The following is a 12,963-nucleotide window of genomic DNA, read 5'->3' as shown; positions in this document are numbered from 1 at the left end:
GATCAAATTCACATGCAGTTGGTCAGTAATCCAGTGTCCAACTTCTGACACAGTCAGTGCATTTACATTCTGCAGTAACGTCAGTAATCATGTAACCACATGAGAAGATTGTGTTTGGCATAGAAATACGGTTTTATACAACTGAATTGTGCAAAAAGTTGGATGAGTAACACTAATGACCACTAGTTATTTCAATCTAGCATGTAATTGTAGTGCCACTGTGACCTTCAGGAAATCAGATTTTACCAGATCACTTGGACATATGTGTCATCTAAATGTGTTCACAATGGCATACGAGTTGTGGCAGGTTGAGAATGTTGCAAACATCTGAGGTGGTGACATTAACCCTTTCATGTCTGACTTATTAAATCACATAGTCATATTATTTTTCTTTTGTCTGTTTTCACTCTTAAACAAGTAGAAAATCACACCAATAACATTTTCCCCGAAAATATGTTTGTAAATGCGTCAGTGGTATAAAAAGTGATTCAGGAATACCTGTTCAAACCTTTTATGCTTCGACAACCAGACAGATGAAAAAGGTATGAGAAATTTTTAACCCAGATATCAATAATAACTTCTTGTACATCTTTATCTTACTGTGCCTAAAATACATCTGTCCACTCAGTGAATGTTATGCGCCAAAGGGTATATTCTGCCTATTGGAACTACTATTTAGATAAAATCCTAAAACTATCTATTATTGCTGTTTAATAAAACTAGTCAAGTGTAAATTATATCGAAATCATAAATGAAACATGTAAAATAGGTGGATCAAGAGAGGCAAAATATACCCTTTAGTGCATATTGTAAAATCTGGATAACAGTATTGATAACATCTTATTTAACTGAATTTCTTTTTTTCTTAGCTGTCTGGTTTTCTGAGAATGAAAGGATTTAACATTTAATCCAGAGGTACTGGTAGCTGGGAGATGGCACTCCAACTTAAATGGTGAAATTGGCTTTGAAATATCTGTCCACCGTATAAAAAGACAAAAAAGGAAAAAGAAAAAAAAGAATGACAGAGACACGTTCCTTTAACCAAGTTGGTGAAGATGAAGTAGTTCTGTTCAGGTGAAAGGGAATGAAAGGTGCACATCTAAATGTCTGAACCTGTACCTGTGTTGTTCTTGCAGGTTCTGGCCAGTGTGTAGGTACATGTTCCCATGAAGCTGTAGAACTTCTTGTCAAACGTTGTGTAGTGAGGATCCCCAGACACCACACAGTCCTGAGAGCCTGAGAAAGAGGGACAAGCAGCCTGAACAACCCTAGAACATCAGACTACAACAGAACCGAACTCACAGTCTGAGGCTTTGGTAACAATGGCTACTGCTTTCCTAAACCATAAACTCTCAACAAAGCAACGACTGAATAAGAGTTCAGTTCTCTTCTGCTTCTGGCTTTAGCTGGCATTTCATGAGAGCTACATATTCAGTTGACAGAACTCGAGGTTACTTTCATGAATTCAGTTCTAAGAACAAGATTAAAGAAATGGTGTCAGGAAGATTCAAAGATATTTAGGGAGAGAAGTAGACTAAAGCAGAGTATGCCCGATGTTTTAACTGTAACAAAAGCACTTTCCAGACAACTGTGTGTCATGATTTAGCCAATGTGAGACCAGAACTTCCAGATTCTGTTCCAGAAATATGAAAACCTGGCATTGTAACAACACAAACAACAACTATGCATTCTAGACAGGAATGCTTCATTTTTAAAAAACAATGTCACATATTGTTATTTCAGGGGCCTTCAGATCATTTTGAATGTATTAATGAAGATGGTTTTGGATCTACATCTCAAAACATCTGCTAAACTGTAGCAATGGGATTATATCCTACACTCTTACTGTAAGCACCATATAATTCATATTGAGTTCAGTTACCGCACGGCTAGTAGTACAAAGGTTGTTAACTTACTGGTGGGATAACATCCCAGCTCTCCATCCTGGACTTCACACTCGTGCATTGGAGGGCATTCAGAGGCCACACAGGTAACGAATGGAGCGTCACATCTACATTTCAGCTCACAGTCCTCTACATAGAACTCCTCTCCAGGCTGGCACACACACAAACAAACACATTTGAAGTATGTTAGCAGGAGGTAGCTTAAATAAAAAATCATGAATGATGAATATAAATTGTGTTGACATAAGTAAAGATGCAGGGTCACTGGAGGAAATGGATTTCAACACAACTGACAGTTCAATATCTTAACAAGGTGAGCACAGCTGCTGGTTTTGTAAGTAGGATTTTCCAGTTTTCCAATTTTACACTTTAAGAGGACACCATGCAAACAGAAAAATGTGCTGAGGAATGGACAAAGACAGGACACACACGTACAAACACAGAGACAACTGAACCCAAAAAGTCTGTTCTAGTAGTGAGGACACAAAATGTCCTCACTATGGTTAAAACTAAAAATGGTCCCCCAGAAATAGCCCACCCCCCATAATACCTCATAATACTGGCCATTGGTGTGTTTGCAGCCACACGAATTCTTCTTGACACACTTGCCAGCACTTAGGACGTAGCCGGGGTCACACACACAGGCCTCTGAGCAGGGCCCACTGCAGGACGGAGGTTTTCCAGAACATGTCTCCTGACAGGCGTCTGCACAGGGTTCATAGTGGCTGTTGGGGGGACAGCTCAGAGCTAGAGGGTGGATGGGAGGCTGAAGTCAGTGATTATATATGCAAAGAGGTATACAGTATGCTAAGATCTGGGCATGTATTTATCAAGTGTCTTAAAGTTCCTCTCTGTAAATCTAGGATGGAGGACCCTATTACCTCAGGTTCTTGACATAAATTGTCTAAAAGCTGCATCACCAAATGTTTTAGTTCTGCTTTGTGGAACAGCTAAAAGAGACGAGCCAGAGGATCTGTGGGGCCCTCCTGGCTCATAAACTAAAAGCATCTTTGAGCTGTAGTCAGGTGCAAGGCCATGTAGTGCCTCATAAACTCATAAAAGAATTTTGAAATCAGTACAAAAACAGGCAACCAGTGTAAAGACTCTAAGACAGGCATAACATGTGCTCTCCTTCTGTTCTTAGTCAGCACTCGTGCAGCAGAATTTTACAATAGTCAGCCTGCTAGGTATAAAAGTGTGCATTAGTCTCTCTGTGTTGCTCAGAGAGAGAAATGGCCTCACTTTGGAAATGTGAGGGCCCTCGTCACATTATCTTTATGAGGTAAATAAATACATTTCCTACGTAAAATAAGTTTGATTTATTACTGACAGAATCATTCCTGTTGTCAATGTGCATTTTTTCCATTGCAAAAATGTACAAGGTTGTGAGAACCTTGGTCTCTGCAGGGGCATATTGTGTTCTCCCCTGCAACCTGCACAATGCCAAAGTGGAAAAATCATTTTTTTTGTTTTTTTTAAACAATCTTGTTAGCAGTGAGCTTATTGTCATCAAGAGTTCCCAAAACATTTCTCCTCATGAAATATCTTCATCCTGATGACTCCAAACAATCTGGACCACTCCTTACTTTTGGCTTTTACTCCAAATTTGTGTCACAGAATTGTTTGCCTACTTTGACAAAGCTGATTAATACCGGCCCAGATCAAATGAGAAACTTTAACCTTAATACCTTCCCTACATTCCTCCATCCACTTTTCATTTCTCTATCCTGTTCACCCAGCACTCACGGCAGAAGGTGTCATTCCTCCAGGGTCCAATGTTGACCCCACGGTCCTGGCATTCATTGACGTAGGCTTCGATGGCTTCACAGAGAATAGGCTTGGCTCCATCCAGCTCACAGAGATCAAAGACACAGTCCCTGAAGTAATTCTGAAGACACACGCACACACACACACACACACACACACACACACACACACACACCAACACACACACACACAGAAAAATTGAGTCAAAGTGAAAAAAAAATCTACCAAGGTGCATTAGTCATATCTACAATGTGTACAAAAACTTGAACCATGCACACAATAACACAATACTGAAAACCTTGAAGCTCATGTATTTAGAGTTCAGAGATCTATAGTTTCAGGAAACGTGAAACGGTTGAAAAAACTGAAAGGCGAACAGTTACTCATGGTGCACCACTGGGGTTTGGTGTGTGTCAGTTATTAATAAGCACAGTCTATCAAGACTTTTGTGGCAGGGAATCTACATATCTATATATTTTTCAGAGTTGGCAGACAAGCAGTTCCACAAAACCAACTTTGGCTAATACTCAGTTGTGACTTTCTACAAGGATGGAAGAAAGTAAATGGAAATTGTCACCTGCTTTAGTACGTGTACTGACTTACATTGGGGTTGACCCTGGGGTGGCACGCAGCAAAGGGACCCTTTTTGTCTAGCAGGATGCCGCAGTATCCAGAGCTCTCATACTGTTGCTCATCTTCTTCATCACACCCAGGGATGGTGGTGTTGGGCTTCTTATTACACCTGTCAACACAGACAGACGTTTAAAGAAGCTGTGTGTGTCAGTAAGCTTTTATCACTAGTAATTACAATGACGGGGTAATTAATCTGTACCCATTTGTTTAGTATGGAGCTCTAAAGTATTCAACATTAAATAATTCAAAAATACATTATAAATAAAACATAAAAAGAGAACATCATTTGAGTATTAAAACTCGGGTTAGTAAGTTATTATAATTATTATATTTGAAGAAAAATCCCAACAGCAATCAATAAATCAAATGCTCTGACAAATGCAAGGAAAAAATTCAGTATCTGTGGCTGTTGCAGGCTTCTAATAAGCCCATCCATTTGTTTAGTTTGGCCCGGTATGAAAAGACAGCCACACTGGATAGCCTGTCTGGTAGACAGAGAGGTTTCCATCTCCCAGCTGGCCAGCAAGAGCTACAGGGCAGTCAGTGTAATAAGGCAGAGCACATTCATGTTTTTTGGAGGAGTGACACTAGAGGTTGTCTGGGGGGAGGGGGTGGGATTTGATCAGTTGGATACTATTAAAATTTAGCTCGCTCTTGCTGGTTTCTACAATCTTACCAACCCCAGCTTTAATCTAAAACAATCTCAGCTCAGTATTATTTTGATGTATGGAGATATAGAAATCATCAGCCATTAGTGAGACTAAACCTTTAAAGTGTATATGTGGGTGTCCTATATATTAATGTATGCTACTCACTCTGGGTCCATGTTCCAGCTGTGTCCAAAGTCATTGGCATTGTTGGTCAATGACCCATCTGGTTTGCGGAAATCGTCTTTAGTATCTCCATTGTAATCTCCACATAGTCCACACAGCTTGTTTTGATAGCTGCAGATTGCAGGAAAAAAATCCGTAGGTTAGACATGGATGTGGAAAGAGGAGCAAAGACTCAGTAAGAACTAAATCTCTAACTTTTGTGAGTCTGCCACTTGTTTTCATACCAGCCAAGTAGTGTTTTCGCTGATTATCAGTTTGTTTTTGGCATCATTTCAAAACGTCCATTAAAAAGAGGATGCAGTGTGTGGTTGGGGTAAGAACACATATCAAGAGTCAGCATCTGTTCAGTCTTCACTTACTCTTTGATCACTTTGATGTCCATGAAGTGGTTTCCGTCATAGCGAACAGTTACACCAAAGTTCATGGACACAGTGTAGTGCTTTCCTGACTTGAACACAGAGACACCAGGGACTGGAGTCACTGGCAGGTTAACATTGGTCCCATTCACCTGTATGGGGAAAGCAGAATAACAGAGGAAAAAGTTAGTTAGTTATCAAAAACTCTATGGAGTATGGAATCTCACACTTAGAGTTACAATGGCATTAGTAACCTAAAAGGTGCATGTTAAACATTGTTGTTAGTTCCTTCCCTCGTGTCTTACCTGCACAGTGCCACCTTTGAGGATGGAGATCTTCACCATATGTACATATACATGTACGGCCTTCACATAGGAGATGGTGGGCTTGTTAAAGCGATTTTCATTGTCCACATGGACCTCAAAGTGCGGCAAAGTTGTTTCATTGCATGGTCCAGACATCAAATAACTGCAGTTACCCATGAAGTTGTACTTGCGTTTGTCAAAGGTGGTGTAGTGGGGATCACCAGATGCTATGCATGTTGACGTACCTACAGGAATGAGAAATAAGATTTGGCATGGGAGCAGTCATTTGGTTACAAATAGTTTAAGCTAAACAGTTAAAGATTAACAAAGCCCTAACTAATCCTATCGACAGAAAATACGAAGATGGTGGCAACAAATCACGCAACTTTTTCTGAACAGCAGTCACTGTGATCACAAATGAGAATTACAGGTAAATATTAAATACTAAAATGTAGCACAAGTAGTGAAAAGCCATCATTTACACAGCAATATGCAAGTTTTCTAACATACTGTATCTAACAGCCACACTGGCCACAATAAACTACTGGATATAACAGGAAGGATAAGTGTAGCGGAAAACATTTTTGCACAGTGCTGTGAATAATTTGTCTCGCCACTGCAAGCTAACTATCAAGCTAGCAACTTGAGGTAGCTCACTGGTGAGTTCACATTTGTGAACACACAGCTTTGCCTTTATGATTGACTGCATATCACCACATCACAGGGCCTTTGAACTGCACTTTATATTTTACCAGAGACGTAGTATATCACATGGCATTGGCCAAGCGATTAATTTCGGAATGTACAGTGTGACTGCACCCTTAAAGATTAACATCAGCGAGGCCAGATGTTTGCTAACTTTTGTATGATAACTCTCATCTGTACAATAAACCATCATTAAATGCCAAAAATTCTCAGATACAGTACACGATAATTTGACTATTTTTTTATGTTGGCAGTTGGTTTTAGTCAATGCTGTCTCATAATTAATTTCCTGTCATGAAAAAATCAAACCCCATGCCCCTGCACACCCACTTTGCGCAATGACTGGCCAGGAGTACAGAGATTAGAAAAAGGACAGGATTTGCCCCTCTCTGTCAAGTTCTATCTCCATTCGTCTTGTAACTAGTACTAGTAATTGGCTTTTTGTGTATGACTGTGTCTAAATGTTTTCAAGGAATACTTCTCCAAATGTGTGCACCGTGACCCTCATTCAATCATGCTATCTCACTAAGTTTGAGTTTGGCCATTAGGAAGAGTTCTAAACACTTTTGCCTTGAGATGTGGTTGGAGGACACATACTGTAGTTTGAACTACATCATTTCGAGCTGCTAGCTGCAGTTCCTGTACCAATTCATTGACAATTTACAAGACATTATTACCTTTAGGATAGCAGCCGGCAACACCATTAACCTCACGACACTCCTCAGTAGGGTCGCAGGAGTTGTCAACACATTCCAAAGTGTAGTTCCCTACACAGCGACACAGCTTTGAGCAGCCATCACCAAATACAATCTCGCCAGGCTGTAACAAAATTTAACAAAGGATCAATGCTAAGAGGGTCATGTGATTATAACTATATATTACAATCTTGTTATTTACTGTCTTGCCATTGTATCTTTGTACTGACCAGGAATTTATGCAGATGTAAATATCAACTAGGAAATCTGACCTCATAATAATTATTCTGGTCATCCAAACAGCCACATTTGTCCAGCGGCACACAGCGACGTCCTTTGAAGACAAACCCTGGTTTGCAGAAGCAGCCACTGATACAGGAGCCAGAACAGTTGGTGGAGGGTTCCATGCAGGTGGGGATACAAGCTGGACCACAGTCTATATACTCTGCATCAGGCGGACATGGGTCTGTACAGCAGAAATAATAGGAATTATAATAATAATAATGATAATAATAATAATAATAATAATAATAATAATAATAATAATAATAATAATAATAATAACGAAATGAATGAAGAAAGAAAGAAAGAAAGAAAGAAAGAAAGAAAGAAAGAAAGAAAGAAAGAAAGAAGGAAGGAAGGAAGGAAGGAAGGAAGGAAGGAAGGGAGGAAGGAAAGAAAGAAAGAAAGAAAAAGAAAGAAAGAAAGAAAGAAAGAAAGAATTAGTAAATAAGTTTTATTGGAAACCAAAGCCAAACTTTAACCAGCACAGTTCATACTTGGTGGCTTGGATGTGCTTGGTCCAGGAGTTGTTGGTTTAGGTGTACTTGGTCCAGGAGTTGATGGTTTAGGGGTACTTGGTCCAGGAGTTGATGGCTTAGGTGTACTTGGTCCAGGAGTTGTTGGTTTAGGTGTACTTGGTCCAGGAGTTGATGGCTTAGGCGTACTTGGTCTAGGAGTTGTTGGTTTAGGTGTACTTGGTCCAGGAGTTGTTGGTTTAGGTGTACTTGGTCCAGGAGTTGATGGCTTAGGCGTACTTGGTCGATGAGTTGTTGGTTTAGGTGTACTTGGTCCAGGAGTTGTTGGTTTAGGTGTACTTGGTCCAGGAGTTGATGGCTTAGGCGTACTTGGTCTAGGAGTTGTTGGTTTAGGTGTACTTGGTCCAGGAGTTGATGGCTTAGGCGTACTTGGTCCCGGAGTTGTAGGTTTGGGTGTACTTGGTCCAGGACTTGATGGTTTAGGTGTGCTTGGTCCAGGAGTTGTTGGTTTAGGTGTGGAAGGTCCAAGAGTTGTTGGTTTAGGTGGAGTTGGTCTTGGAGTTGTTACCGGTGGTAGAGGAGTTGTTGGCTGAGCTATAAATGAAGATAAACAATTTTTGTGAAACATCTGTCATTGACACAGTTTATAGGTATTCTTGATGGTGCAGAGAGTGAATTCCCTCCGGTTAGTTTCTTACCTGTGCAGGCCAAGACACACACAGCATCAACAGCAATGTCTGTCTTAGGAGTTTCTCCAAAGGTACCCACAATTACAAACTGAAACACATACAGTATAAATGACATAAGAAAGTCATTGTAAGACCACGCAAACACACAAAAAGTGTCATACAGAGCTCTAGTATTAACCTGAACGGCAGTAGTTCCCAAATAGCGGATCTCTGCAGGCTTCCAGCCTTGACCCTGGTTTCCCCTGACAGAGAAAAGAGCAGGTCCAAGGCTTCCACCTGGTAAATAGAAAATAAACTCAAGCTAAACGACATTTTGATGCTATTTGTGTTCCAGTCTGTTGACCATTAAAATTAATGCAGTCATCTACCTGTGGTGATAGTGTGGACGCTCAGCTCCATGGTGGTGCTGGTGCCATACAGGTAGTAGTGAAAGATGAGATCCAGACATCCAGAGAGAGGGGTTATTAAAGGACTTTTGATCTGAGCCTTGACTCCCGGGATAGCCTCAAAAGAATCCATCAACATGTAGGTGCCCACTACATATGGAAGGATTAAAAAAAACAACTGCTAATCAGATAATATTAAGACAAACAAAAATATAATAAATACTTTATCATGTTTATGATAGATTCTCTAGACCCCTATAATGTGCATGTATTTAACAGCAAAAGGTCAATAATTGACACTAGTTTGATTATGATACATACCATTGATCAAAAATTATTAATGCAAGCAAAATGTAGACATATATCTTAAGAAGGTAAAATCTTGAATGACAGTGTACCATTCGGTGTGTACATTGTAGTTTGTCAGTGACTAAAGGCTGCAGCTTGATTCACTGACAAAGACCAAAGTAAATCTCCCATTTGTTGTTTAGCAACTGCTGGAAAACTGAATACACATTGTTCACAATCTCCCACTGTCCTTCTCAATTGTAGCTAATTAGGCAATTTCACAGACATTGAGATAAGAATATTTATAGAGCTATACAGTATAGCCACCACAAGAAAATACCGTTCAGTCCCTTATTGATTCACTAATTTATTTGGAATTGCCAGCATTTCTTCAGTCAGTAGCTTTTCCACATGGCTGAGGGCTCGGCTTGCCCACTATAACCCCCACAAAAGTTATATCAAATCTGTGGAAATACTATGGATTCCAAATAAACAACAACAGAAAGATTCATTTATGCAGGGGGGCCCTAAGATTTTTTATTACCTTGTTTAGGTTTGTTTGGTTGTTTTTCCCTGATAAGGATGTTCACTAAACAAAGATGTGTATTCTCTCTGTGGTGCAATAAAAATATTTGTTTTTTAACTAAATGTAAGGTTAAGTGATTTTGTTTTCTTTTCGTGACATTGTAAGAGTTTTAAGCATATTTTGATGATTATAGGGATATTATCATGAATCATGATTACTTTTGCCAGGATAGTCATGACATGAAATTTTCCCATTGCCCCATGCCTAGTGTCTACTTTTGGGTCCCTTACATTTGTTTTTCTATTTGTTACACTGTATAAAAGATTTTTGGAAGAATGCTTCTTGTGAGGGGCCCAGAGAAGTAGCTTTGTCTTTAGCCTGAAAGACAGTGTCCTCTAAACCTTGAGTAAGGAATTCCAAATAATACTTGTGTAGGTCATGGACTTCCTCAACACCCCTGACTCACAACCTGCTTCAGAATCTGCTAGCCTCCTGTCTGCTAGCCTCCAGCCTGCATCCCAGATGGCTACCAAAAAAACTTGATTTCCAGCCTTCTCCTCGGCCTGCTTGCATCCAACTTGCCCATCTCCATCTGTCAAGCCTCCTGCATGCAAGCCACCAGCATGCTAAGCTTCAGCCCGCATCTCAACATGCTCTCCAGTCAGTTCTGCTCCTGCAGACTTCACATCCTGAGTCTTCTAGCCAGTGGCCTGCTAGATTCCGACAAGGCCACCCTGCCTGATCCTACCATGGAGTCCTCTTCTGAGAAGCCCTCTAGTGGGAAGTGGGCTCCTCCCTATGATGACTGCCTTACTTAGATTTGACCTTTTCCTGCGTCATCTCTCCTATAAGCCTTTTAAACTGCCTCCATGGGTGTACCTGCATGTTCATCCTTCCTTCTGTTTTCTTGTTACCCAGTATGCATATGACAATTTCACTCAACACTAACTCCATGAAGTGGCAGACTCTGCGATACACAGTAGTTCCCTTACAGATTTTGAAGACAAGGACAACTTACATCCAGGTTTGGAGAAGTCATCATCAGGTCCAGTGTCTTCATTCTGTGATGGCCCAGTCCACTGCTCAAAGCCAAATATGTCAGGATTTTCTGTTTCACTTATCCATCCACATAAGTCACCAATAGTGTCAAAATCACAGCCAGAAACACAAGCTGTGGATAAAACATTTAGACAATGAGTGACATAGCAATATGTATTTGTCCATGTGTTTTGTATAAATGTGCGCAAACAAGTGTGTAAACTCACAAGGACATGGTCCTTCAGTAATGACAATGTTGTCCAGAGCTGAGTCACCGGAAGGACTGAAGCCTCTCTGAGCCTCAAATACAATCTATAGACAAAGAGAGCATTTTCATGGCAGTTAACTCATAGATTAATTTTTTTTTAAATTGATTTCATGTTGTTGTGCCCATTTCCTCTGCAATTGTTTAATGGCACCTGACTGATACTGTTCTTCTTTGGGTCCTTTTCAGTTTAGAGTTTTAAATTCAATGAACTTGTCAATAGACTTTATTGCTTTTACACCAAAATTATATAAGTGTATACACAGGTTTATGCAAAGCCTGTGAAAAAAAGGCAAGTTTGCCTTTCTATTGTTTCTTTCCCCTTGTTTGTCACATTCGTCATTACGAAAGATGCCGGAAAAACAGGGAACAGTAGAAATTAGCATATTATACCCCTCATCAGACTATATCCAGAAGACATTAAAATTGTTAATCAATCAATAATATTGTGAATTGGACTCATCATTTTCTTCAGGAGTTGATAAAAGAAGTTGCTAAGGAGTGATTTATAATGAAAAATGTAGACCTTCTGAAAAGTATGTTCATTTAGGCAGTCAATATTTGGTTGCGGCTCATTTTGCATGAATTTTCATCTTCCTCTTGACAATACCCCACAGGTTCTCTATGGGCTTCTGGTCAGGCGAGTTGGCTGGCCAATCAAGCACATTAATACCATGGTCAGCAAACTGGTTACTAGTAGTTTTGGCACTGTGGGCAGGTGCCAAGTCCTGCTGGAAAAGGAAAGCAGCATCTCCATACTGTATGCAGATGCTGATTTCCTTTTCCAGCAGGACTAGTAACTGTTTGCTGAACATGATATTGACTTGACTGGCCAGCCAACCTGACCCGAACCCCATAGAGAATCTATGGGGTATTGTAGAGACACCAGTCCCAACAATACAGACGAGCTGAAAGCCGATATCAAAGTGACCTGGGCTTCCATAACACCTCAACAGTGCCACATTACATAAAAAAATGAACTTTTCCATGATATACATATTTTTTGAGATGCACCTGTATGCAACTCTCAACAGAGTTGAGAGTTGCATACAGGTGCTAATTTCTACTGTTCCCTGTTTTTCTGGTGTCTTCGTGATGACAATCACGATGACAAAATCATTTCCCGTAATCATCAAAATTAAACCAAAAAAAGACCTGAAATATTTCACTTTATGAGTAATGGATCTAGAATACTGTATATGAAAGTTTCACTTTTTCTAATTAAATTACAGGGGGAAAAAAAATACTTTTACATGATATTCAAATTTTTTGAGATGCACCTGTATGCCCTGTATTGATCAAGATTTACTTTTTAACAGTGAATTATTTTAAATCCTTTTTTTCTCCCTTTATGACCAGAGACTGGATCCTATTTGCCATAATGCTGCTAACAGCTACATCTATAGTGGCCTGCTAACACTCACAGTGGCGCTCTGACTGCTGGGTGTTGATACGGTGACAGAACCATTCAGCCAGGATGTACTCTGGATACCAGTCTTCTTCCAGACCTCCTCCTCACCTTCAGGCCTCTTGGTCAGAACTCTCAACACATTCTGATTGTCAGAGCCATACATGAAGTAATTAAACTGGACACAGATCTGAGAGGCCGGTGATGAGAGGTCAGGGCTCAACAGACGAACTTTCTGTCCATTAGCCACATTGTCACACTCATGGTAGATATAGTAGCCGTCTGCAGACAAATGGAAAACATAAGCAAGACATGCATTTATCTAATCATGAGTCAGATTTCAGTGATTCCATCCCAGGACTCTAAATTAACCTCAGTCATGTCCTAGTAACCAATAAGGTAATTAA

The 12,963-nt window shown here is 40.1% G+C and overlaps 1 protein-coding gene across 1 annotated transcript in view; it reads right to left on the bottom strand.

Moving 5' to 3' along the window:
- zanl (zonadhesin, like) overlaps positions 1 to 12,963 on the bottom strand; it is a 120,129-nt gene that overhangs the window by 91,254 nt on the left and 15,912 nt on the right. The window contains exons 3-9 of the mRNA XM_073474660.1: positions 12,573 to 12,838; positions 11,111 to 11,195; positions 10,864 to 11,016; positions 9,014 to 9,181; positions 8,824 to 8,921; positions 8,655 to 8,733; positions 7,963 to 8,550 (exon numbers count right to left, since the gene is read on the bottom strand). Of these exons, the coding sequence (XP_073330761.1) occupies positions 7,963 to 8,550; positions 8,655 to 8,733; positions 8,824 to 8,921; positions 9,014 to 9,181; positions 10,864 to 11,016; positions 11,111 to 11,195; positions 12,573 to 12,838 (1,437 nt within the window). The remainder of the gene's footprint in view (positions 1 to 7,962; positions 8,551 to 8,654; positions 8,734 to 8,823; positions 8,922 to 9,013; positions 9,182 to 10,863; positions 11,017 to 11,110; positions 11,196 to 12,572; positions 12,839 to 12,963) is intronic.

Source organism: Pagrus major, chromosome 10, assembly GCF_040436345.1.
Source record: "Pagrus major chromosome 10, Pma_NU_1.0".
Taxonomy (NCBI): domain Eukaryota; kingdom Metazoa; phylum Chordata; class Actinopteri; order Spariformes; family Sparidae; genus Pagrus; species Pagrus major.
This window is presented reverse-complemented; position numbering and strand designations above follow the sequence as displayed.